Here is a 25,512-nt window from a genome sequence, read left to right as displayed (position 1 = left end):
TTCGCGGGACCGCTCTGGGGCTACTGGCGCGCGCGGGGCGCAGGCGCGGGGCGGGCGGAGCGAGCGCGGTGCGGCCGCGCCCGGGTAAGCGGGGACCGGGCGGAACGGGACCGGACCGGGCCGGGCGTGCCGGCGGGCTCAGGGCGCCGGGGCGGGCGCTGCCCTCCGCCCGCTGCCGCAGCGCAGTGGGAGCCCGGCGGGAGGGGCCGCGCCCGCGGTGGGAGGAGGAGCGCGGGGCTCTGCAGGCGCCCGCCCGGCCGGCGGCCCGCGGTGTACCCGCAGCCCCGCTGGTGCCCCGCGGCGGGAGGGCCGGGCTGGGGCTGTGGCTGTGGCTGCCGCTGCACGGTCGGTGCGCTCGGCGCTGAGAGCGGCCGGGCGCGGGTGTGGAGGGCGCGCCGGGGAGCGCGGTGGGAGGTGTTCAGCCAGCGCCCAACTTTGCCGTGGAACCCAATGAGTGTAACTTTGAAAACTTCGCCTCTGGGTCTGGTCAGCGTAGTCCTTTCGGTTTGCTCCATGTGTTTTCCCCGGGTTGCCCAGCGCTCGGTGACGGAGGGATGCCTTTCCGGGGCGGGGTGCGCTCCGGTCACCGGCACCGGGCCCTGGGCGGGGGTATCCTCGGAGTGTCCCGGCAGCGGGCACAGAGCACTGTTCCCAGCGCCTGTCACGCCCCTTTTTTGTTGAAAGCAAGCGGTGTTCTAGAGAGTTTGCTGTTTGCTCTAAGTTTGCTGTAACGTATCGGATAGATCCTCGTGGCTGAGGTTCGGCTGTTGTGTCAGGTTTGCGGAGCTCGGGTGTACGGCAGAACCTGAAACTGCCTGGCACTCAGAAGTTTTCCTGAATAATGTAGAGGGAATGAAGTGAATTTCTTCTACTGTCCTTGCAAGTTTCTACTGGCTTGCAAGTTTCTCCACTTTTCTGCAATGGATAGGAGTATCTGAATGGTTCTATAAACTTTCAGATAGCTTACATCTGATGCTTCTTCTTGCCTAAAACACCTGCAGGCAATTCTGCCAGGAGGAGATAGTGTATTAATGTCTGTAGGCAGTAGATCTCTATCGAAGAACATCCAGGTATTGTCTGAAAAAATAATGCCAAAATATCCCTCATTCTGGCTGGTTAATGACTCCTGACCCCCAGTGGTGCTGCATTGCATATTGGGAGAGGGAATGGGCAGCTGGAGTGGCGATTTGTGCCAGAGAAACTTGAGAGCAGGCAGTACCTGTGGTACCTGGCATTTTTACCTTATCCCATGGGATCATAACTCCTGCCCTGCAGCAAGTTTGATGAGCATGCCTGAAGTGTCATGGAGATGGGTGTGCTGAACTGTGGCTGCTTCCATGCCCTGTGCAGCTTGCCAAATACAGGCTTTGGGGCTCCTGGCCCTGTCACCTTGGCCATTGTCTGTGCTGCGTGGGTGTGTGCATTTAGCTCTGCAATGTGGGTGACTGCTTTTCAAAACCAGGTGCACAGGAGTAGGTTTTTATGGGACAATGCCAACTGGACAGCCATCACTCAGAGCATTCTGCCTGCGAGATAGCTGTGTCCTAGTTCAGTGTCATTGTATACAGGACATACAAAAAGAGCAAAGTGGGCTTTGTGTGGTTCCAGGTGCCCTCTAATACAGAGGAGTAGCTGGCAGGAGCTGGAAACACGGATGTGTTCAGATTTCCTTCATCATGGAAGCATTTTCATGGTCCATGTAGTGTCTGTCTGTCCACCACGTGGACAAATGTGAAGTTGAGGAAGCTCAGTTTGCCATGGATAAAACTTCGTGAATTGTTTCTTTGAACAGAATGAAGCCTCGGGCTTGCTTTTGTGGGAAAATTGCCCAGAATAGCTATTCCTTTTTGCCTGGAAAACATAATTTACCCTGACTAAAATCTTAGGCAAAGATGAGCTGCCACCTGCTGGCTCCATACAACTTTGGGCTGGGGCGGGGGGGGGGGGGGGGGGGGGGGGGGGGTGGGGTGTTGCTGGTTCCCTGGGCAAGAGAACCTGGATCCTGGGCCCTACCCCAGGCTGGAGTTTTGGAAGGCTCAGGTGGGTTTTTGAGAACTTTCTGCTAAGAAAAGCAGCATTGGGTTGTTATTATAAGGGATTAGAAAAATATCCTAAGGAACCTTCTGGGATTATGGGAGTATTTATATTTACTAATTTTTCTCCTAGCTTTGCTAAGTAAAGATGGTTCTTTCAAGTGCAGCACATTCTTCATAAACAGTTCTGTATAATCTCGCACACTGGAAAATAAAATTGTTGCCATCCTAGGGGTTCCCTGGGGAAATGCTCAGATTAGACTTCTCCAAGGAGCTGGGATGGTCTGGGGCCCTGACTGGAGCAGGAATGCTGACAGCCCTGCAGACCCCCCTGCTCTGGGCCGGGTTCACCCGGAGGGTGGGTGGAAGGAGGCTCAGAAGGAACAAATGAGATTAAAGTGAGCTCTTTAAATATGCTGGCCAAAACCAGCTCGGTTTGTTTTTCATGATGTTGCTTCTATTTTAAAATCCAAGTCACGGAAACCATTTGCAGTGAACTTTAACAACACTGTAGTTTCCTGTGGATAAGTTGTTGCTAAAGAGTTTCTCCTGTTAGGGTCCCAAGAAATTGTGTTCTTAAATATAATAGAAATTGGGAGGGGTGAGTTTTTGAAAGAAAATTGGAAGCTTGCTATTTTTACAATGTTTTGTATTTTAAAAAATATACTTTCAGAAAGGATATGAGAAAACAAAAATATTTTAACTTGTAGATAAGGGTTGTGTGGAAGTTGATTGACAGTGTTTCAGGGGATGATTCAGGTAGTTCTAAAATGGCCTAAGGTAAAGTTACTGCTGTTTTCTCATTTCTTTAATTCTTCATTGATTTCTCAGGTGAAGGAGTAATGGCAAGATTTTTCTCTGTTAAATCCATCAGAATTTCTTAATTTTTGATTTTTCAATTTATATTCTGCATAACAAACAGAATTGAAATTTGATGGACTGGAAATGAGGCTTTGTTTCCTTTTCCCTAAATGTTTCTGATGTGACTGTGAAGTTACTGTATTGAAGAGCTTTACCTTATAGTTACATATCTGAAAAAGCCCTTTGGGCTTGTATGTAATGATCTCATGGTAAAGCTGAGAAGGATACTTAGAAGAAAACTCGCTGTATCATCAACAAAGGGCAAAGTATTTGCAGAGCCAAAATTGATGGTTACAGTTTGGCCTATGATTTTGAAGTAAGATCACACATTTATATGTATATAATGTGCCACAAATACTCATGGGCCAAATAACTGCTCTTTCTAAAAACGTGTAGTTTGTTACACGTGTCTCTATGCAGAACTGCTGCAGTGACTGATGGAAAGCAAATCGAGTACAAATGTGTTTAATGGGAGGTGAAGGGCTTGTTTGATTAGATTAGGGCTTCAGCTGGCCTTTATGCCCTTTTTAGGCAATGAGAATTCCTAACAGCATGTTTTAAAAACTGATTTTTAGCATGTTATATGCTGGTGTTTTATATGCTGTGGTTTCTTTTGTAGGGAATGTTTCTGAAAGTCATTACCATTACTCTGTGTAGTACAGATGTGCTAATCAATGCTACCATCATAAAATTTTAAAGATGTCACATTAAGTATCCTTTCATATTTTAAAACAATTACCTTTGATAGATATTTAAAAGTATGTTCAAAACTCTTTAAATTTATATTTGCCATGCCATATATGATTATCTTCCTCTTGCTGAAGTGAAGACTTAGCTACAGAAACAGTGAGAATTTTTTTTCCTGCTGCTTTATTTTTCTTTTTTGTGTATATTTGTGTCTGAACACTGTAGCTGAGGATTTGAAATGGCTACTTTGGTCATAGTATAGAAACAAGTGAGACCAAGGGCTGTGACCTGAACATTAATTACAAAGGATGAGTAGTTTTCCCATATGAAACATGCCAATGCAGTAAGTAAAGTGTAATTTATTCTGGATGACAGCATTTTACAGCAGTTAATGGAGAGGAAATACAGCCTATGTGAAAATAATATATGGTTATGCAGTGCTGCTCTGTCAGAGTAAGGGCAGCATTATTCTGCAGCCTCTTAACCATTCTGCTTCTTATAATTACCTGTTAAAACTACACCTTTTAGTATTTGAATGCAAATGGACATGCAGAAATGTGGTAAATAGCAGTGTCCTGATGTAGGATTCAGATGGTGCAGGCTGGTCACAAACAATGCTGTGTAATCAGCTGCAGGAAATGTTTTTCTCTTATGATAGTGTGTAATGGCTGGAGCTGTAAGGAAGGGCAAAACATTAAGGCTCTAGGAATGAGAAGTTCCCATGCAGATTGTGTGGCATCTCCTGCGGCTGTCATCAGCTAATTGTCCATCAGCTGCTGGGCACCTGGAGAAACAAATACCACAAGACTGAAAATTGTAGGAGATGGCTCTCTCAACCACAGAGACACTCCTTGGTTACTTTTGGGACTTAGGAAAACATAGGTGTGCTGCTCTGCATTTTCTGCAGCCACTAAGCTCAGGTGTTCTGTAGCCTCTTGATCAAGGTCCAGGCTCTGCCAACAAGATTGGGTTTAGTTCAGAGGAAGCCAGAGAGTGTTCTTTTGATGTAGTTTATCATGAAATTGAGAATTCCTCCTGGTCTTTTATGTTCAAGAGAACTCTGCCTAAGTTGGTAGTTCACTTTTGGAATTGTTTCATCGATTTCAACTGTAGTTTATAAGTAAGGTCTAGTATTTATATTAGCAATATTTTTTAAAAGAAGACATGCTGAAAATAGCTGTAAATATATTCCTCATTCAGGTGTAGATCTATGTAGGGACTGAAAATTTACCATTCTTGCAAAGGCAGTTGTTAAAACCAGATGTACTTTATAGGTAAACTTGACTGAATGGTGTGGATGAACCTTCATGTGCTCATGTCTGTTTAGTGTCTCTGAATTAAAATGTCACCATATGGAACTGTGGCAGCCAGGGAGGCCTTTCTTGATGTAAATAACTGAGGTGAAGGAATCCTGTAAGCAGGATTCTATGGTATAATGTGTATGTATATACAGCCCTTCTTTTCCTTTTCCCTGAGGCAATAACTGCATTGATCTGTTTTTGAAGGACAGTGTAAGTGCAGGTTTGAAATAATGCAGTTGTATATATGGTGTGAACGTCTGGAATGGGACTACTGGAGAACAAATAACATTTGCTGTGTGTCTGGTCTGTGTTGAGTACTTCTATAGAGCCAAGAAAGGGTTTAGGGAGACTAATGAGCCTGAATTTATGGATTTAGCTTCTGCTCCCGAAATACTTTCTGGACTCTCTTGCTTACCTACAGAGAGTCATTCAAGTTACCAATTTTGTCTGTGTGCTCAACTTGTAGCTGGAATTTGGCTGAACAAAAGGAGAATCTTAGAACTTCTTTCAGAAAAATGAGAGGAAACAACTTGTCTGCTTCAACGCTGCTGGTTTTTTCCAAGACAAATGCTCAGAATGTACATCTTTTGAAGGACCCTGATTTCCTCCAATTATAACATTTAGGGAGCAGTTATGCAGTCTGTTCTTTATTTTTTTTTTTTTTTTAGGATTCACTGGAGTGCTGCTACTTAGGAGCTTTTCGTGAAGGTATTTTAATTTTCCTTGGACGGAACAGACTGTTGCTTCAATGATAGTTCTATAATTAACTTGGAGGCAAACTTCCTTTGTTTCTTCTGTAGGTAATATGCAGGGATATGAGTCAGTAATAACCAATTAGCTTGTTTATAGTGAAGTTCTCCTTAACTGCCCTCGAACTGCAGCAGCAACAATAAATGAGGAGTATTTTAACTCTTCTTTTGACTGCATTATGTGTAAAAACCCTGGTGTTAGCTGGACTCAGAAATACTGGGTATAGTTGGTATCTCCTCCCTCCTACCCTAAGACCTACCCTATTCTGTGGGAATTATGGCCTTGGAGTTCCCATTGAGAAGTCTGGGTTCTGACTTTGATCTGAAAATAGGTGGGTCTTAGTTACTGATGAAAAAGGGTGAGATTCTTGTCAGTGAAGAAGCAAGGTGTACACAGCTTCCAACCGCTCCTTGTCTGCTCTAGCATAATAGATACAACTACTGGATGAAAAGCTTTCCTTTCAGAGATGTACTTGGAGGTTGAAGATGCTTTGTAGTTGGGATATTTACCTTAACTATGGTTATTTATATTTAAAATTTTTTCATAGATTGGTTAAGAATTAAGAAGTACTTCGAAGTATTTGAGCAACTTGTTACTGTCCAAGTCATGACGCTCCCGTTTCGAAAGGACTTGGACAAGTACAAAGATCTTGATGAGGATGAAATTCTTGGCAAACTTTCGGAAGAAGAACTGAAACAACTGGAAACTGTTTTGGATGATCTTGACCCTGAGGTAGGCATTAGCCAAGAGAAATTTTATTTTTTTCATTTGTTCTGTAACTAGACTGAAATGAGTTGAGACTGTATGGTATGCTTTTGGACAGAGTTTTTTCCTAGTTTGCTGGTGATCTTACTTACAGATGTATATGTGTATATAATGTTTATTTCCTGTTTGCAAGGTGGACACAACTGCAGGAGAGGAGAATGAAAGAATGTATAGTCAGGAGGAACTTTGTGGGATTTATTTATAAATAAAAATTGCTTTGTCCTGTTCTTGAAAAGAAAGTTTATTTAGAAAGACATGTTTAACTTTCCTGTTTCCAGTAAATAGCCTTTTTGCATCCATCTTTGTTTTAGTTTCTGCTGTTAGAGTTTGATGGGAGAGGCAGGGTGCTAAGCTCTTCTGAAGATTCCTGGTGCTGTGTCTGGTAATCTGTATCTGTTCCTGTCCTCATGCTGACTTTGTAAAGAGAAGAGAAATAATTACTGAGCTCTTGAATGATTATGTCAGCATGGGGTATTGAATAAGGAATATTAGAGCTTTCTGCTATAAAGAGCTGAGTTGTCCTTTACTCATACTACAGCTAATGTCAGACTCCAAGGTTTGCAGCTTGTGGTTCTCTGTTTTTCCTTTAGTACCAGGATTAATTTTAATCTTGAAGTTCAGGAATTAGTTAAGAATATGAGGATCACCTATTTGTTGCACTTCAAGATACTACTGATATTTTAATTGCCTTTGGCTTTATGGACAGTTTAGCAGAGAAGAACTGGCAAATGGGATTAATTGGCTTTACAAGTGTGAATTCCTGTTCTTTCCATACTAATACCCTCTTTTTTTTTTCTCTTCAATTGAAATATGTTGATATCAAAGAAACATCCCACCTTGAGTCAGGTCAAAAGTAGAAATACCACATTAATTGCCAATGAAAAGTACAGTCAGTTGTCTTAAAGAATTAGAAACACATGGCTCTATGTGATAGAGGAAGTCTCTGGCTGAATGTCTAAACAGTAAATAGCTGAGTTTTGTTTAACACTACTCACTTAAACAATGCTCATTCTCTTAAAAAAATTCAAAGTAACTAGCAAACAGTGCTGGAAGCTATTGTGCTTAAAGAATTGCTTCGGTCCTATTCAGAGTGCAGTGTGCTGTATTTTTCATTATATTCTCCATGTCTAAAGAACAGATTACCTTATATCCTCTCCTGCCCCAAAAAAAGGAAGTTGGCAAGGGATCAAAGCTTGACTGAAAAGGATGATGTGTCAGGTTTGAACCTTGTGGAGAGGCAGCAGGAAGAGGGAAATGAAACTAAACAGGTGTTAACCCAGACTTTCTGGGCTGTTGTTATTTGCTCCATTTGCTTTGCAGAACGCACTGCTGCCCGCAGGATTCCGACAGAAAGACCAGACGGCAAAAAAGGCTTCGGGCCCCTTCGACCGGGAACGGCTCCTCGCGTACTTGGAGAAACAGGCGCTCGAGCACAAGGACAGGGAAGACTATGTGCCTTTTACAAGAGAAAAGAAAGGTAACACCACCCTTTCTGGTGTAGGTGGTTACGAAATCTCTGAGGTAGACCAGCCAGAACTTTTGTGAACCAAATTTTATTGAAGCACTGGCAGCTCTACTGCTTTTTAACTCAGCCTGTTCCCAAGTGAGTGCTGCTGTGCAGAGGCAGGAGGCTTCCTGTTCAGGCATTTTGTGCCCCTGGGGCTGGTGTGCTGTTTGTATGTAGCACAGGAAGGAAATAAGACTCAAAGATTTTATCATAAATTGCAAAGTTCTGATGGGTATGGTATCCTCAAAGAACTAACCCTGATTTGTGTCAATAATCACAAGTACTGTCATTGTGCCTGTGGCTTATCCTTGTGCTGAACACAGAGGGTAACCTGTGTTGAATTAGGAAAACAGCAGTTGAATGATGTCAGGGTAACACTCAGTGATGTTCAAAGGTGTCGTAGGCTGACAAGGCCAGACAAGTGGTGCGTGCAGTCATGTTGTTTTTCTAGTATCCTTACTGGAAGATTTAATAATACTGTATAGTTAATACTAACTAATTACATAGTTACATCACAGCAAGTTTTGAAATCTGGCAGTGGTTTGTGGTCTGAAAACCATGGACATATTATTAAAGCCTAGGATTTTAAATTTTTGCTTTGGATCTAGTATTCCCATTGACTTGATGGGAAGCATTTTACTTTTCAGGAGAAAGTGAAAAAAGCTTGTGCTTCTTAAATATTGTAAAAATAAATTCGGTTTTTCCTCCAAAAAACGAGAGTTTCCAAATCTGTTGTGCCTTACAAAGCACTGTTGGTAGGGACAAAAACTCCCAGGCCTGTGCTGGGATATATATGCATAGAAAGGAGGCTTTTAGCTGTTGCCGCAGTGTTTAAGTGCTTGTGAATCCTGGCGTGGCTCAACCTTCCCCAGCAGCAGGGCAGATCTGCTCCACTAAGACTTTTGTAAATTGTTTGCTATGTTGTATTCCAGCTGCCCAAGGTGAACAGGCTCCTTTTTTCTTAAGGGTTTGAAACCCTTTAATTCTACTTAATTCTCTGGTGTGAATCATTGCTTATTTCAGGTTTGAGTCTTCATTCATCTACTGAGTTTGCCTATATGATTGTAGTGTATATTTGGTGAAAATGTTTTTGGAGGTATTTGCATTTTCTTTGCCTGTCCCAGGTAATTTTACTTGACAATGCTGGTTTGTCAATACTTTTTCCTTAAAGTAATAGAGAGATTTGGAGTTTATCAGGTGCTGCACTACTTCCTTCATATACCGTGATTTGCCTATTTTGTAGTTTAACACCACTTGTGTTGAGAGAGAACTGTGACACTCCTTTGCTGACAGAACAGGAGATTGTTGACTGAATCTGTAAGAGCAGCTGAGTTAAGGATATGCATTGAATGAAGGAGGTACCCAAAGCAGCAGGTACGGTACCTTGTAGTACTTCTGGCAAGGACCTGTTCATGCTGTGTTGGCTGTGTCCTCTGTTGCTGCTCTCGTTCTGCTCCTTGCCTGACATATTTGCTAATCTATGTTGCAGACAGACTAATGGTTAAATGTGATTGAGTTCAGTATATTCTGAACTGGTTTGGGGAATCCCTTGCAGCCCAGCCAGCCTGCACTGCTCGTTCAGGCTGTGAGGCTGGGCGTGCAGGATTTGCTCCAGGCAGTACTCTTTTTTCTACTGATTACCGGTGCTTCATTGAGATGGGTGGTTCTTTAAAGTCAGCTTATGTACACATGCACAGAGCACAAGTATTTGTTTGGGTAAATAAAATCTGTGAGAATCACGAAGAAGAACAGAAGGGTCCAGCTGTAACGTAGATCCTGGTTAAGAAAGATCAAATGTCATTTCCTTTTTGTAATGAAGTATTGCTAAACAGTAGTATGCCTGCATGGTGCAATGAGTCATAACAGTTTAGTTTGTAAAATTTACTGTATCTCTTTAAAAGAAAGTTGCTATTTAGTAACTTTTTCTACCATTTATTTTTAATGCCATAGAAAAAGAGAAAATAATATGAAAAATGGAATGGAGCTTACTTTCATTAAAACTAAGAATGTGGAAACAAATGTTTAGTATGAAAATTTACACTCTGTTAAATGAACAGGAGTCAAGAAGGTCAAGCTCATTTTGTAGTGGGTGATGAATAACCTTTCCTTTTCCTCTTCTGGAAATATTATGGTTCAGCTTTGACTTGCTGCCACCTTTGTTGCCATTTTGCACAAAAAGGGCAAACCTATGTACAATTTAATCTTTTAAATTAAGAAATTATTGTATTTATCTAGATGTAGAACTTGGAAATGGCATGGAGCAAAACTTAATGCTTGTGTAGGATGTTTTTTTTTATCTAGAGGAAGCTTGTATCCTAATATGCTTTTCTTTAATATTAAAATAAAAAAAACAATGAACAACTAATCTGGATAATATTTTTTCTCTTTGGCTAGAACAATGTATTATGGAGAAATGCTAACAAATTCTGGAATAAGAGTAGGTGTAAATCTTTCTTGATTCTCCTGTTAATTCAGAAGAAAGCTGACAAATACAACCTTCATTTCCAGAAGTTTTGGGAGGAGAGATACAGACTTGAACTGCAGCAATTTTCTTAGTGCTGTTTTTTGGGTCAGGATTTGCTAAAATATCTTTGTGTGTCTGGCTAGTCTTGTTGCTCTAGCTTGGTATAATTACTCATTTAATGGAGTAAGAAGGGGAAAATCTATCGTTCTCTTTTCCTGTTCTATTTATTGCCTTCATGGTGATTTGACCTGCAGATTTATCAAAGAAGCTTATCCTGGGTTAATTTTAACCATCCTGGCTTTCTACTTGTTCTGGTAACCTTGTTGCCCTACTACAGTGTAAGGAAAATCCTCTCTTCCAGATGTTCCAAGTAACTCAGTTTGGCGTAACGTGTTTCTGAAACAATGATGCATCTCTTTCAGTGACAGATGATGTGATTTCTTCCAAGTCTTTGTAACCTCTCTTTTATTTTGTGCAATGAAACGTGGAGTATCTGAAATAATGTGAAGTTTCCTGTTGGTAGTGAGGTGAACAGTCCTAAAGGAATGTGAAATTTAACAATCCCTAAATTATATTCTATTCCATTTTGCCAGTGACTGATTTCATTTCTAAAAGCATCAGTAAAAACTTACTTTGTTTTTAAGCATGATTTAATGATTTAAGTCACATTCTGTTCCAATTAAGTGTTGAACCATACACTAAACCATTGTTCAACAGATTCATGAGAGCAATGTGGTAATAATTGCAACAAAACTAGCTTTGTCTTGATCTGTGCATGGGAGTATGTCATAAAGATTTTACAAGCCATACTGCAAGGAGAAGGATCTCTCATCCAAACAGTAAAGGCTTCAGTGCTGCAGGCTGTTGTCCTTGAGTGTTTTCCTCTCATCTGACCAATGCTCCACACTTCTCTTGGAAGAGCAAAAGAATCTCAGATAAAAACATACCTAAGATCAGTAATTTACTTTGTGCTATGTAGTGGAAGGCATTAGCAAAATATTGTGTAAACTAAGCTTTGCATTTCTAGCCTTTGCATTCTCCTAATTGTAGCCTGTTCTTCTAACTTTCCTTTTGCATTCCTGCCAGAGTATGTTTGTTCTGGGTAAATCTGCAGTTCATGCAACTTCTGCTTCAATGTTTGGGGCTTGTAGAGGTTTGCAGTTTTTATTTGTTTTATTTTTTGTTTTGTTTTGATTTGTCTGTATCACCCAGAAAATGTTGTTAGGCTCAAGCTGTAGCCACCTAGCCAGAGCTGTTTTGTTGCCACGCTGCTCAGTTCTTACTGTAGATCACCTTCTGTTGCAGCAGCATTTGGGTGCTGTGTTCTCTGTTTGCCATTGAATCACTGGTCTTTAAAGCAGTGTGGTACACGTTGTGGAGTGAAGCTGATACCCTGTTGGAGCTTTGCAGAAACAGCTTGTCAAAGTGACATTCTCCATACAAGAGCACTAGAACAAAATAACGTGTGATACTCCAGCCTTAATGTGAAACAGTTTTCTAACTCATTGCTATGTGGTCTGTAATCAGATAAGGAATGACAGTTCTGTTTCTGCAGTAAGACACTGAGGAAGTCACTTGTAAGTTGAATTAAAAAAATTAGTATTAAATTGTGCTTACAAGTGAATTGATGAACCTAAGTCTGTCGTGTGGTAAAAACTGGAGGTTGATGAAGTGTGGATTAGATAGTTTTCTGTCCGGAGGAGATTTTAAGGAACACACGATGTAAGGAATATACCAGATGTTAGTCACTTTTCTTCATGAAGCCACTGATGAGAAAACCTTGTATTCAGCTGTCCTGAGGTAACACTTGAATCATTTCCACAAATGGGGTACTGCAAAAGAGGGTTTTAGACATTCTTTTGCTGTGTAAATTGTGGCTGCTTGCTGCCTGCTGGCATGGGGGTAGGACTGTGGGAGGTGTGAGAATAGTACCACAATATGCAGTGTGTGGCCCCACTGAACAGCCCTGATTTCTGCAGGATGTTGAGCCCCACTTTAGATACTGTGAGTCTGTCTATGAAATGTCCAGGCACTTCAATAAACAGCATCCAATGTTCCTCCCTTTTGAGCAGTACAGTTGTGTGGAACTTGGGACTGAAAGTTCGTTCTGTAGCAAAGAAAACCTTCAAATTAATCCTGGGATGTGCATCATCTAACATGGTAGCTTAAAGGCATAGAAGATCTGAATATATAATTATTACAAAAATGATGTGAACATCCCTGAAATTTGCCTCTTCATGTTGTATTGCTTAATCTTTGTGGTATCCTTGTTGGCTGAGGAGTATGTCATGTTCCTTCATGTAATCAAATCCCTGCTATTTGGAACTGTTCCACTTGGGGGCCAGGAAAGCTGTACATATCATGGGCTGCACAGATGTGTGGTGGTTTTTGTTTTGGTTGGGTTTTTTTTATTTAAAGCTTGCATTACTAAGGGAAGAAGGAAATTGCCAAACTGTCTTGGCAGCAGGCCTTGAGTTAGATCATTGTCCCCAGAGATACAGGGGTCTTATCCCTTTTAAAGTAAGTTCATTACTAGAAGTGGGGAGTGCAGAAGGACCTGCTTTTTGTGTGCACTGTAAACCTCTGAATTCTGGGCTAAGACAACATGAAGCCAGTGAATGAAAGATTATGTACATAAGGGTGGGACCTCTTTTATAACAAAAAGTGCCCCTGACCCAGTTCATGTGACTGGAGTTGGCTGCAGTGAATATTTCTGGAGGGCAGTGGCTTTTAACATTATTGCTTTATTGAAAGCTGAATATAGTTCTCACTCTCTTTAGGTTTTCTTAAGAGTCAGGCACATATGTATAAATTTAGTCTTACTTTTAAAAAAAATGTTTAGAACCAGACATTCCTAAGCTTTAAATTTAAGAATTACTTAAAAACAATATCAGAAAAAGTAGTTCTTTTTTTATGAGCATTGTGTGATGAGGCAGACAGAAGACCGATATAGGTTGATATATTTTTGCAAAGTTGCTTTTAATTGAGATTGATTTTCTCCTCCAACTCTCTGCCTGCTGCACGGATGCTGCAGATAGGGCAGCTGAGCAAAGGCTCAGGTGCTCAAGTCACACTGTCCTTCTCCTTCCTTGTACTCCAAAATCCTCACCTTTTTATTAGACTATATTATTGAGGGAAAACAACATAAACAGAGCTAATGAAAGGCTTTAGATCATGTGTATGCTGTTCATGGTGTTTCATGGGTTAATGAAAACCTTGTCAAACATTCTTGTATCTCTTCTGAAAATACAATTTAAGTTAAAACTTATTCTCTCCCCAGTAGGTGATGCTGGTGAAATAAAATGGTAGAAACATACTGTATCAATTATATCAAAATAGCCTGCAACATCTACTACTTAAGCCTCTAATTTATGAAGGTTTTTTCTTTTAACCCTGAATCACCACAAACAGTTTCTTTTGCACTGTCCATCAGACCTGAGGCACAGGTGGTAATACAAAGTCAGCTGCATTCAGCTACTGTTTGGAGTCATTACAGTTACATAAGGAGCTTTATTTTCTGCTTCTAAATATGGATAATGGCCATTTACACAAGTTTCCAAAGAGACAGCAACCTAGGAACAAAAATACCATGTTGCTAGCAACAGATCTTGATCATCAGACTGTGTTGTCAGAGTAAAACCTGATGCACTTCTCTGTAATCTGTGCTAGTAGCAATGCATTAACTTCCTTTAAAAAAGAAAATTAAGCTGTAATCTAGGATGGGAACTTGGAGAGGGATAAAAGGTGGAAGGGTTTTGTGATGCCTAGGACTGCTATGGGACACAGGACTTGTCTTCAGGCTTTGCTTTCCACAGGTGGTGAAACCAAAATCTCACTTTCTTGGAATTTCCCCTAAGTAAAACTGAAACATCCCTATAAAGCTTCTTGTCACTGGGAGGCATTTAAAATGCTAAACTTAGTCTTGGCCCAAGCATGCAACAAGATAAATTTGTGAGCAGTACAAGGAAAAAAAAAAATTCTAGGCTCTGGCTTGTGCCCAGGAGGTCAGATTCTGGTGCCTGGTGGGTTTTCATCGTATGGTTGGGATGAGCTGGGTTGATTCCTGTGTGGAAATATTTTATAGCTATGGATATGTAAGAGGGGGAGTTACTGCGTTAAGACTGAGACTTCATAGGAAGATTAAGGGTTGGACTCGATGATCTTGGAGGTCTTTTCCAACCCAGTCGATTCTATGATTCTATGATTATCAACAGCACTTCCTATGCCAGGAAATAACAAAAGGAAGTTGGAACTGCTTTCCCATAGCTCTTTCTACTGATAGGTCAGCCAACTTGGAAAGTTGGAAGAACTTTAAATAACTGTTAAGACCTTATTCACAGTTGTCTGGTTGTGAATTACTTCTATCCAATGCATCAGTACCAGAGCTTTTATTTGCCATGTTAGTTTGTCCAGAACTTAAGCACCCCTTACCTCTCCTGGGCTTTACCCAGTGGTAGATTTTGTTCTGAAAGGCCAATTCTAAACCATTCAGAGCTGAACTGATAGAATAGCTTGCTTGTATTCTGATTTCCTACCCTAACTTTTCAGCTGAAGATACATACAGGGATTATGGTAACTACACAGACCTCTACTTAAAATGCATGTCTTCTAAAATAACTCTCTCATTACCTTCCCATAATAACTGAAAAGTTGGTGGCATTACTATTGCTTGTTTTGCCATTGAATTTTCCATGACCTTTCTAAGTATCTCTTTAGGAAACAGTGTCTGTCATTGCCAGAGAAATCTGTTACCTTGTTTTGTGGTGTTCACAACCCATGGTTTTCTCAACCATCTTGGGCATCTCTTTTTTTTTTTTTTTTTTTTTTTTTACTTCTGAACTGAGTTAACATCTAAAAGCAGAAATATAATGTATGCCGTAAAAACTGCAGTGAATGCACAGATCTGCAATTTCAGATAATTCTATATTCTTTCTATGGCACATTCAGTTCAAAGTCCTGCTCAGATCCTTTTCTCCGTTGAGAGGATACCAATCATTGTTCTCTTGTGATACTAAATCTTTCTTACAGACACTTTTTCTAGACTGTTTAAAATGCATAATAGAGCCTTATATGTTACTTTCTAATCCTTAGGAGAAACAAATACAATTGGAGTAATGATACAGATTCCTGAAAATTTGTTCCTGTTTATGCTCTTTCCCCATCTCTGAGTTGGAAAAAACAGAAGAAGCCTCATTCCTTTATGTTGTCTGCCATACTCGTCTCAAGATTTATTAAAAGTAATATGTATTCTTTAAGTACAGAACAGTTTAAAGATAAGTGCCTACATCACATAAAGTGACATCATTTGCATTTTGTTTACTCTAGGGAAAATATTTATCCCCAAGCAAAAGCCTGTACCATCTTATGCAGAAGAAAAATTCTCTCTTGATCCCGAACTGGAGGAAGCCTTGACCAGTGCCACAGACACAGAATTAGGTGACCTTGCAGGTGGGTTTTTATGAGGTATTTTAATGGGCTGGTGCATCTTTAGAAAAGAAAGATCTATAATTAATGTGGTAGTGTATTTCTCTGAGCATAGGAAGTTGTAGTTGTGATAGAAACTGCACCACATTATATGCCAGTTTGCTTGAAACATTTCAACTTTGTTGATTTGTGATAATTTAAAGGTCAGTAAAGGATTTTGGACTGCAAAAGATACTTGATTTTCAAACTCAGAACCTTCAAATCCATTCCTTAGACTTCATGGTTTTTGTTATATAGGAAACTGGTTTTTCTTGCGTATAAGAATGTGTTGTGTACCTGTATTCCTAAAAGTTTGTTTTGGGACTGAACAGCACTTTTACCTTGGAAGCTTGAACCTGGTCAAATTTTTCTGAAATGTGAAAGCCAACTAAAATGTCTATAATTAATTGATTTTTTCTACTTTCTTAAATTATTAAGATATTGAGTGGTTTCTTGTACTGATAACTGGATGTACAAACATCAGTTTTTGCTGTTTAAAGGAACCTTCATCTGAGCTAAATTAGGAACAATAAAATGATTTTTTTTTCTTTTTCAGCTATACTGGGAATGTCCAACTTGATAACAAACAATCAGTTCTGTGACGTAGTGGGAAGCAGTAATGGGATTGACAAAGACAGCTTCTCAAGTAAGTGTGTAAGCAAGTGCCAGAAAAATGAATTCTTTGTACTGCACACAGTTACTGTTGCATTAACTATTTTCTGTTGCACCAGCTTTGGTTTAGACTCTTTAATCTTAGTCTGGAAATGGGTATGTCTGCTAACTGAGTTCTGGCCAGAGTGGAATTAAAATATATGTGCATTAAAATGTCTTCTGCAGTTAAGTCATTTTTTAGTGACAAAAGAAAGCATAAACATGCATTGTGTGTGTTGGTTTTTAGGTTTTGTGTTTGTTTGTAATTCAGCTTCTATGGGGTTTCTGTAAAAAGCTGGTGTGCAAACAAAGCAGAAAGGCTGTGAAGACCTTTGGAAAAGGATTGAACTTTATGAAAATATGGTCAGGAGAGGATGGTGTGCTTTTTGGTTGGGAGAGAGGTGTAAAGACTGATGAAATGATCTTTAAATACAGTAAATATTTAATATATGTATAATTTATTCACAGTGAATGCCTTTCTTTTCAGATATAGTTAAAGGTGAAAAAATGTTGCCTGTTTTTGATGAACCACCAAATCCCACAAATGTGGAGGAGACACTGCAGAGGATTAAAGATAACGATTCTCGTCTTGTGGAAGTTAATCTAAATAACATTAAGGTAATTGCCTGAAGCCTGCATAAGTATGCTGCTTTTTCTCAGTAGAAAACACTTCAAGCTGCAAAACTCTCTGAGAGAGCATAATAGGCTCATTTTAAGTACATCAGCCTTTTTGCTAATGTTGCAGTACATGTGAGCTCAGAAACCTGGAGCTAAACCGATAAGCCATCTTCATTTCTTTTGCCAAATGTGTATTTAAAAAGTCTGAGACTTTCTTACTGCCAGCCCAGATTTCTGTTGCTGCCAAGTTGGCAGCAGTTCCAACAGTTCACTGTTGTGAACTACTTTTTTGAATCCTTTGTCCTTGGTGAAGCAAAGTACTCCCAGTTACTGCTGTTGCAAACAAAGTTATATGGATTTGTACCCAGCATCCTCCTGATTCTTGTACAAAAGAGCTGTTGGCAGTCAGGGCAGCCTCTGCTCCTGAGTGCAACAGTTGTGTTTTGAAACTTGACAAACGTTTGTATATTTGCTTGAAAGAAAACAGAACCATAGCACTCCTGACTTACAGTGCAGACAGCAGTGACAACCTTGCCAGCAGCCAAAGTTACTTGTTCCACTTACTAAAGGAAGAAAATAAAATACTTGGTTTAAGAATACTGTATGATAGATAAATGCTAGCCTAAAAAGACAAGATATCAAAATTTCTGATACAATAAACTGAGAAGTTTTTTACCTTAATTAGCTAAAATTATCCTTTTAGGCTTGGTTGCTACTACACTGTAAAAATTATTGATTTATAGAAATGGTGACATAACCATTGCACCGTTACTGTGAGACTGCTGAAGACCAGTGACAGATAATATAAGGCATTTTGCTGTAAAGAAAATAAAATAATGGGAGAAGCTGGGGGGAGGGGATAAACTTGTGCATCTCAAGAGAGTGAAATGCTATTTTTAATTCAAGAACATACCAATTCCAACGCTGAAAGAATTTGCAAGAGCCTTAGAAACCAACACACATGTGAAGAATTTTAGCCTGGCAGCCACCCGAAGCAACGACCCCGTTGCTGTTGTAAGTATTCCTGATAATGTGCATAAGTGGGGTGCAGGGGAAGGTAGGATGGAAAGGCAATGGTAAGGGACTGAATTTAATAAAGTTTAAATGTTTAGGAATTAAAATGATTGCATTCTGTTACACTGTAAAGTACGTTTTCTTTAACAAACCCTTGTTGTGTCAAAGTTGGTAAATGATTTCCAGTAGTCCACTACGCAGCAACGCATCAGATGTGTGAGATGAGTGAGAATTCTTTTTTTCTGTCCCTTCCCTCTGATTTTTCATTTTGCTAATCTCTTTCCTGTTTTTCTTTCCTTCCTAATTATTTAGTTGCTGGTCTTCATTCCAGTAGCCAATAGTATATTCAAAATTAATTTACAAGAAGCACATTAAAGCTCATAATATTTTTCAATTAACTAGCGTTTTGGTTGAAGAAAATTGCAAAATTGCTGTTTTTATCATCTCTCTGCTACTAAAGATTTGCTTAAAGCATTGGAATGTAAAGCATAATATTAGTCAAGGTATCTAGTTTGATACAATTAAAACTAATTTATCATCAGGTCCTGGGGGTTTTGTGTTGAATCAAAAGCAAATAAAAATCAAAAGCAAATACTTGCAAATAAAGAGGTAAGAAAACAAAACTAATTGTTTTGCCAGAACAATCCTTTACATCGTTTTAATTTAAAATTAAAAAGAAAAGTAGTTTGAAAAACTCCATTAAATAAATCAATTTTTGAAAGTTTTGGGTTTGGGTCAATTAAAAAGTTTGTTTTCAGCAGGAGTGAAACGTGTAATAAAAACCTATAAAGGCTTCTTGTCTTGGGTGTGGTTTTGTGGAGTGTTTGGTTTTGTTTTTTTTTTTTGCTTTTTGTGACTTGATAGAAAAAAAATTTACAGGACATGATTGTTATGACAGTAAACCTCAGCAGTGAGCTGTTACTGTTTTCTTCCTTTCCCAGAAGTAAGGTCAAGTATATGCCATTTCCATAAAAATGCTTTTAGCTACATGCTGGTAGTGTGCTTAGAGCTTTGAATTTTACCTCTTTCTACCAAATCTGTAGGCACAAGCATTTTAAAAGTCAGATCTCCCGTTTACAAATTAACCATATCCAATTCTCCTTTCAGCAGACTAATGCCCTCTCTTTGGCCTTCACTTAGCAGCTTGCATTACTCATTGTAGTCTGTGGAGGCTTACAAAATGGAATTGGTCCAATATGCTAATTTCAGACAATTTGTATTCTGTGTAGCTTTTTAGTTCGTAATGAGAGAAAGACGAGTCTTTTTTTGACTCAGTACTGTTTAAAAAGGGAAGGTAGATAATGCCTGGTTGAAGATTCGGTCAGTCTCAATAAGTGAAAGCTTGCAAAGTTACCCTGTGCATCAGTGAACTTGTTGCTCCTATATGGAACTAGTTAGTGGGAATGGTTATTGCTGTGTCCTTTGTACTGTAGCAGAATTCAAAAGTTTAATGATATTTTCTTATATTCAAAGGCTCTTGCAGATATGCTGCGAGTAAACACAAAATTAAAAAGTTTAAACATAGAATCAAACTTCATCACTGGAGTTGGAATTCTGGCACTGGTTGATGCACTGAAAGACAATGAAACGTTGACAGAGATTAAAATTGATAATCAGGTAAGTGAGGTGGTGGTGGTATCATGGCTAAAACCAGCCAATCCTAGTTGACTGAATATTTTTAGAAGGCAACTTGTGATAAGCTTTTCAAAATGTTTTATGTTTAATTCTCTTAAAACCATCAATAATTGCCCTTAAGAGTCTCAGAAGCACACAGCTGAGGTTGAGTTCAGGTCACTTCTGTGCTTCCTAGTGCTTCGAAGTGCATCAATGTGTTTTGTGACCTTCTGCCTATGCAGTTAATCAGAATGAAGCTGAGTGTTTATTGACTAATTTGGTAGAAGTATTCTCATCTCTTTTGGGGTGAACACAAGTAAGCTTTGTTGTCTTTGTGTACCTTTTATTTTTACAGAGGCAGCAGCTGGGCACAGTTGCAGAAGTAGAAATTGCCAAGATGCTTGAAGAAAACACCAAGATCCTCAAATTTGGATACCATTTCACACAACAGGGACCTCGAGCCAGAGCAGCTGCAGCTATCACGAAAAATAATGATTTGGGTAAGAGCTGTCAGTAGAGAGTGACTATTAACTGAATGTGTGTGTGGCACAGGCTTTAAAGGTGTCTGGTTAGTCACTTCTCCTTTGACAAAACCAGGATAGCACAATTGTAGTAGATCAGTTTCAGGTTTCTCCTGTGCTTTACTCCAACTCTTTTGTTATTGTTTGATGTTCTCTATTTCTGTTGCAGAGTGTTCAGGTGTATGAATTGAGGATTTGTAACATAGTGTAGAACAAGAACATTCAAATTACATGAGTTGTGGCAAAAGGGAGTGAAAGTAATAGTTTGGACTGTTCAGCTTTATTCTGATAAGATTCATTACTTCTTTAAAACCACTGCTGGAAATGAACAGTGTAGGATGCCCTGTTTCATGCCAGTACACCCAGTCTCATTTGGATTAATCAAGGCAGCTGAAGATAATGTCATGTGCCGAGCCTGGGACTGGGTCATCTCTTCCCTTATGGGTCTGTTCATGCACAAGTGCCATCCCTGCCTGTCTTACAGGTAGCTGGTAGCAGTGACATCTTATTTGCTGCAGTCAGCTTTGTAGGAGCTCATCTGTTAGAATCCTAAGTGCAAATGGATCAGCAGAAAATTGGTTAATAATACAGCACATGAATAGAAATCATTTGGATAATAATGTCAAATACTTGAAGCACTCAACTACAAGAGTATGTGGTCCACCTATTTAAATAGAATTGCATTTTAAAATGCTATTTAATGAAATATTCTGGCTTTAGATGCTTTGTAGTAAAGATTATACCTCTCATCAGCATGAAAATGGGTCAGGCAGTTTAGTAATAGTAGCAGTAGTTCAGGAATATATTAGAGGGAATGACACAGGCATTTGGAACTTGGTTTAAAGATCTGCTTCCCCCCTGAGTAAACGTTAAAGTGAAGGAGAACGCCTCTGAAAGATATGGAGGAGGAGTAACTAGAACAGAGCACAGAGAGAGAAGAAAGGCCCTTGGACACTGTATAACTGTTTCTCAAAATAGATTCTAAACCAGTTAATTTTTGGCATAATTCTTCAGGTGTCTCTTCACTATCTAAGGTTTCTCTTCTCACTAGTTTTCTTTTAGTGTTGACTGTTGGAAATTTATTTTTCTATTGATATCTTGCCTTTTTTTTCCTTTGCTTTCTTAGTCTGGAGTATACAAGTAAAAGTTTCTGCAAATACCTTTTCATCTCTCCAGCCCTGAAGCTACAGAGACAGGTTACTCTGAATACCCAGTATGGTATTCAGCACTGAAGCTGACATGTTTGAAGTCTCTCATTTCTGTCTTTGTACGTTTCTTCTAAAAAAATAGTCTACATCTTCTTTCTCCCTTGCTTACACTGTGTTGTATAACACTTCTCTGTTTTTTGTCTGAAACTGTATGTGTTGCTTTTAACTGCATGATTGGAGAAGTCTAAGGTTGGAAATTCTTTCATCTGTTCTTGCAGTGTGATGAAAGCAGGTATGAGTAGCTTCAGTCACCTGCTTTCCAGTGTGTGGATTTGAGAACAGAATCACTTTCTTCTTATATATAGATGTGCTTGCTAGACTTTTTTAAACAAAATGGAGTTGTGCTATGTAATTTCTAAGACCTGTAGCCTTGTTTATATCTGCACAGAAAAGGAAAACATAATTTGATAGGGTGAAAATACCAAAAATAATACAAATATTGAGGAAAACTCCAGTCATTCAGTCAATCTTGCATATTCTCAAGTCTAAATAGCATGTGAGCTTTTAGTGATTTTATTAGCAAATTTTTGTTGCTCTTGCATTTTCTGACAATTGAATGTTTTTATTAATAAATGGAATGTTTTAGACTATTGAATGTAAGTTCTTCTGTGTGTGTGTGTAAATTTTATTAGATATACTGTGGAATTCCTGTACTGTTTCTTTTTGAAGCTTTATAAATTTAATTAACCACTTGAAAACTGCAATAAAAAAAGAGTACTAGCAAAATCTGCTTACCAAACATAAGATGATTAATGTTTCCCACAAGTCTTCCTCACAAATATTTGCAACTGTTTGTGAATAAGACAATGAGCACTGCTAAAGCATAAGCTTAAAATGATGGATTACACTAAGTGTTCATTACCTTAAGTTGTACTGTGTGAAACCTCAGGTGGCAAAGTAAATGTTTGTGCTGTAGAAATACAAAAAATAGTTAAAATGATAAAATAGCAAAACTTTTCTTTGTCTCTCTGGTTGCAGTTCGGAAGAGAAGAGTTGAAGGAGACAATTAGCGATCCTGCTTCAAAACTCTGTGAAGTCATCACGGTCAGCACTGTGGGCTTTGGCAATCTTGGACTACGTTGGCCTGGGTTAGAAGGGAAAAGACTGGAAACCCCATTCCTTTTAAAGCAAAGCTATATAATCATCTGCTGGTATGCATCACGTTTTTCATGGAGACACAGTAACTGCACCTGTCTCTGTACCACAGTTTTTGACGGGCTTTTTTTAGGAACTTTTTTGTATTTCAAGACTTCGTCTGAGCTTTCTACTAAAAATGTAATTGCAAATCAATGGTATAATTGTCTGTAGTCAAAGAATGGGACATTTAAGGTCATTGGGCACATAATGACCCAATTGAAATGTTTGTTAGAAAATCTGGGAGTGCTTATTTACATGGAGGGGTGTGTATATTCCTGAAAACAATGCGTTAGTATAAGGGATTCTTCACCCAACAGCTGGGTTCATTGTGTAGAGCTGTTCAGCTTTGTTCATATGCACTGAAGAGAAACCTTTCACAGCAATGTTATTTGTAATTCTACTGTTTGATTTTTTATTAGTTTTTATTGATACTGTGATTAAGTTTAAAGACATCCCTTTAAGGCAAACAGAAATAAATTGGCTAAGGACTTCTCCCAGACATTAGAGGGACTCATAGAAAAGTGGAGGCCTTGCAAAAAAAAATATTTGGAGCTTTGCAAAGTGACAGGTTTTCTATAACACCTAAATCCAGTAAAGCTTTTCCAGAAGATCCCATAAGTGTGTCTTGCTCTGTGTCTAAACTGGATATATTTTTAGACTGATTTCATATTCATCAACATTATTTACTTTATATTCTTAGTTTAAAAATCTTTATCTACATTCAGAGGTATCAATTTCTCTAGAATTAGTAAACATGCATATTTTAAATTTTGCATAACTGTACAGGAAAAGCAGCCTTACCTGTAAAACCACTGACCTAAGTTGCTGGCAAATGAAAAATCCTTTATTTCAAGCTGTTGCATTAAGCTATTTGTACTTCTTAAAAATCTATAATTTTTTAATACTGAAGTAACACTTTTGAGAGAGGATTTTTCTATTTTACTTAGGTCTTGATGTTGCAACACTACCTAATACATGCAAAAATTAATCAGTATACAGTGTCAAATTTGTATGGTGTAGTAATTATTAAAGTATTTAAAGTTGTATAAGCAAACTAATAAGGCAACAAGAATCACTTCCAACTTCTGTGCATAATCACAATACACTTCTTTGAAATAATATAAAAATCTAGAGGCACTTTGGTGTAGGTCTGCTTGGACTGTCCTGTTCTAGTTTGAGATCACAAAAACATTCTAAAGGACTGCTTGGCTATATTTACAGCAACAGAGAATTCAACTGACAACTCCTTTTATCCAAAGATCATAATATGGTGAGCATTTATCTACAGAAAACATATTTACATGGAGGGGACTGAGATTTTTGCATCAGGTTGTTTATACTGTAAAAACTTACCAGAGCAAGTCTCTGACACTGCGCCCACATTGTAATTTGCTGCAAATCTTGTTTTGGATCTTTAAAGACAGACTTTATTCCAGAGGTGTCTTCAAATTTTACTGCAACTGTACAGAGAATTTTCAACTACAGTGCTTTCAGTGAGGGTGTATATAACTGGTTTATATTTGCAGAAGAACTTTTTTCCTATTTCAAAATTGACCTTTTATTAGAATTACAAATAAATACGTGCTCTGAAAAACAACTTGGAATTAATTCTGTTAAAGCCAAAGACTATACCTACTATAACCTCGAAATAACTAGGAGTGATCTAATGAGTAACAAAAAGGGCTTCTTTTGGATGTAGCTTTTGTACATTTCCAAGAACTTTATAGATTTTGAAATTTAAGTTCTTACACAGTGTGCATAAAGTCACATTTAAGTGTCCTTTTTTTACAGACGGTGCTGTATAAAAGTGGCCAAACATGCCATGTGCTGTTGCCTAAAGCTGTACTTTATTTTTTATTTGCTAGGCACCATAATAATTTTGTGTCAAGAAACAGGCTGTAATGTCTTCCTTCATTTGTTGAAGGGCTGCCATGTTCACAGAATTTGTTCATGTATTCTGATTCTATGATGACTTATTTTATCATTATCTAACAAGATTAGGCTGTTATCTGCTCCTTGAAAATGAAGGAGAAATTTGAAAGGCTGCATTATGGAAATGATAACCCAAATCCCCTTCTTGCTGCTACTAAATCAAGTTTAACTTTAATTATTTACATCCCAATCAAAGGCAGAGGTGTTTAAGCTGCAGCTTTCAGGTGTCCTGTCACAGTTGATAGTAGTGGACCTTAATAAATGGTTTATCTCTATAGACAGCAGGTAATAATTTGTCTGTCAGCACTTTCGGGACAGTTATCTGACAGACTGGGCACAGAAAACATTTTTTTTGTTTTCAACCAGAAGGATTTGGCTATCCAAATTGTTGCAAGACCTTTGGTACTTGGAATGATTAACAACAATCACTGTGTGCCTGTAATGTGTCTCCTGTTTGGAATAAATGAAGGAATTCAGTCTGTAGCCAGGAATCACAGAGAGTCTCAGCAAACCAAGAGAACAGTGATGCAGCGTTACCAGGGGTGGTGAGATCTGTGTGTGACTTCATGGACTTTGAGTGCTAGAGTGGTATCACTGTGATAACAAGCTACCATACACACAAGGTCTTTTTTCTAAAACAGGTGATGCCTTTTTCCATATAGGTTCTTTTTCAGGCTTAATGGAAAAGTTGAATGACTGCATTGGTTGGCTTTATTGGGTTCCAAGCTAAGCATGGAAACATAGCCTGTATTTCAAAGCCATTACCCATTTACTGTTGTGTTTTAAAGAAGTAGCCTCATTCTCTTTGCAGTTTGAGTAACCCTCTGTCTGTAAGCGGCAGACAGGCAAGTGTCCCATTTAAATTTCCGCCGAAGGACGAGCATTGAGTGTTTTGCCCCTCAGCACTGTGTGCTGCCAGCCTGTACCCATCAACGGTGTGCACGATTAAAGGACTGTGTTCTTGTTGTGGTTGGAGGAGTTCGTCT

The 25,512-nt window shown here is 39.0% G+C and overlaps 1 protein-coding gene across 7 annotated transcripts; it reads left to right on the top strand.

Moving 5' to 3' along the window:
* LOC139677764 (tropomodulin-3-like) lies at positions 1 to 25,501 on the top strand. Of its 7 annotated transcripts, none has more exons than XM_071567996.1 (11): positions 30 to 84; positions 5,551 to 5,590; positions 6,180 to 6,364; positions 7,718 to 7,874; positions 15,694 to 15,816; positions 16,388 to 16,477; positions 16,970 to 17,100; positions 18,007 to 18,114; positions 19,588 to 19,731; positions 20,084 to 20,228; positions 21,376 to 21,523. In XM_071567996.1, exons 3-11 carry the CDS (start codon positions 6,239 to 6,241, stop codon positions 21,429 to 21,431), a joined length of 1,080 nt encoding a protein of 359 aa, XP_071424097.1. In that variant the 5' UTR covers positions 30 to 84; positions 5,551 to 5,590; positions 6,180 to 6,238; the 3' UTR covers positions 21,432 to 21,523. The 7 variants fall into 7 exon arrangements, with proteins under 7 accessions (XP_071424100.1, XP_071424097.1, XP_071424099.1 ...); XM_071567998.1 differs by lacking the exon at positions 21,376 to 21,523 and adding an exon at positions 22,436 to 25,501 and having other exon boundaries at positions 32 to 84; XM_071568000.1 differs by lacking the exon at positions 30 to 84 and adding an exon at positions 2,025 to 2,040.
* Positions 25,502 to 25,512: the final 11 nt, after the last annotated feature.

Source organism: Pithys albifrons, chromosome 13 (assembly GCF_047495875.1).
Source record: "Pithys albifrons albifrons isolate INPA30051 chromosome 13, PitAlb_v1, whole genome shotgun sequence".
Taxonomy (NCBI): Eukaryota; Metazoa; Chordata; class Aves; order Passeriformes; family Thamnophilidae; genus Pithys; species Pithys albifrons.
Note: the sequence above shows the minus strand (reverse complement) of the source record. Positions and strands in the feature narration are given on the sequence as shown.

Bases quoted from the DNA above. Each gene is read 5' to 3' on its own strand.
- LOC139677764 (XM_071567996.1), top strand. From the start codon at position 6,239: ATGACGCTCCCGTTTCGAAAGGACTTGGACAAGTACAAAGATCTTGAT. The intron at 6,365-7,717 runs GTAGGCATTAGC...TTTGCTTTGCAG, and splicing joins TGGATGATCTTGACCCTGAG to AACGCACTGCTGCCCGCAGG. The intron at 16,478-16,969 runs GTAAGTGTGTAA...CTTTCTTTTCAG, and splicing joins TGACAAAGACAGCTTCTCAA to ATATAGTTAAAGGTGAAAAA.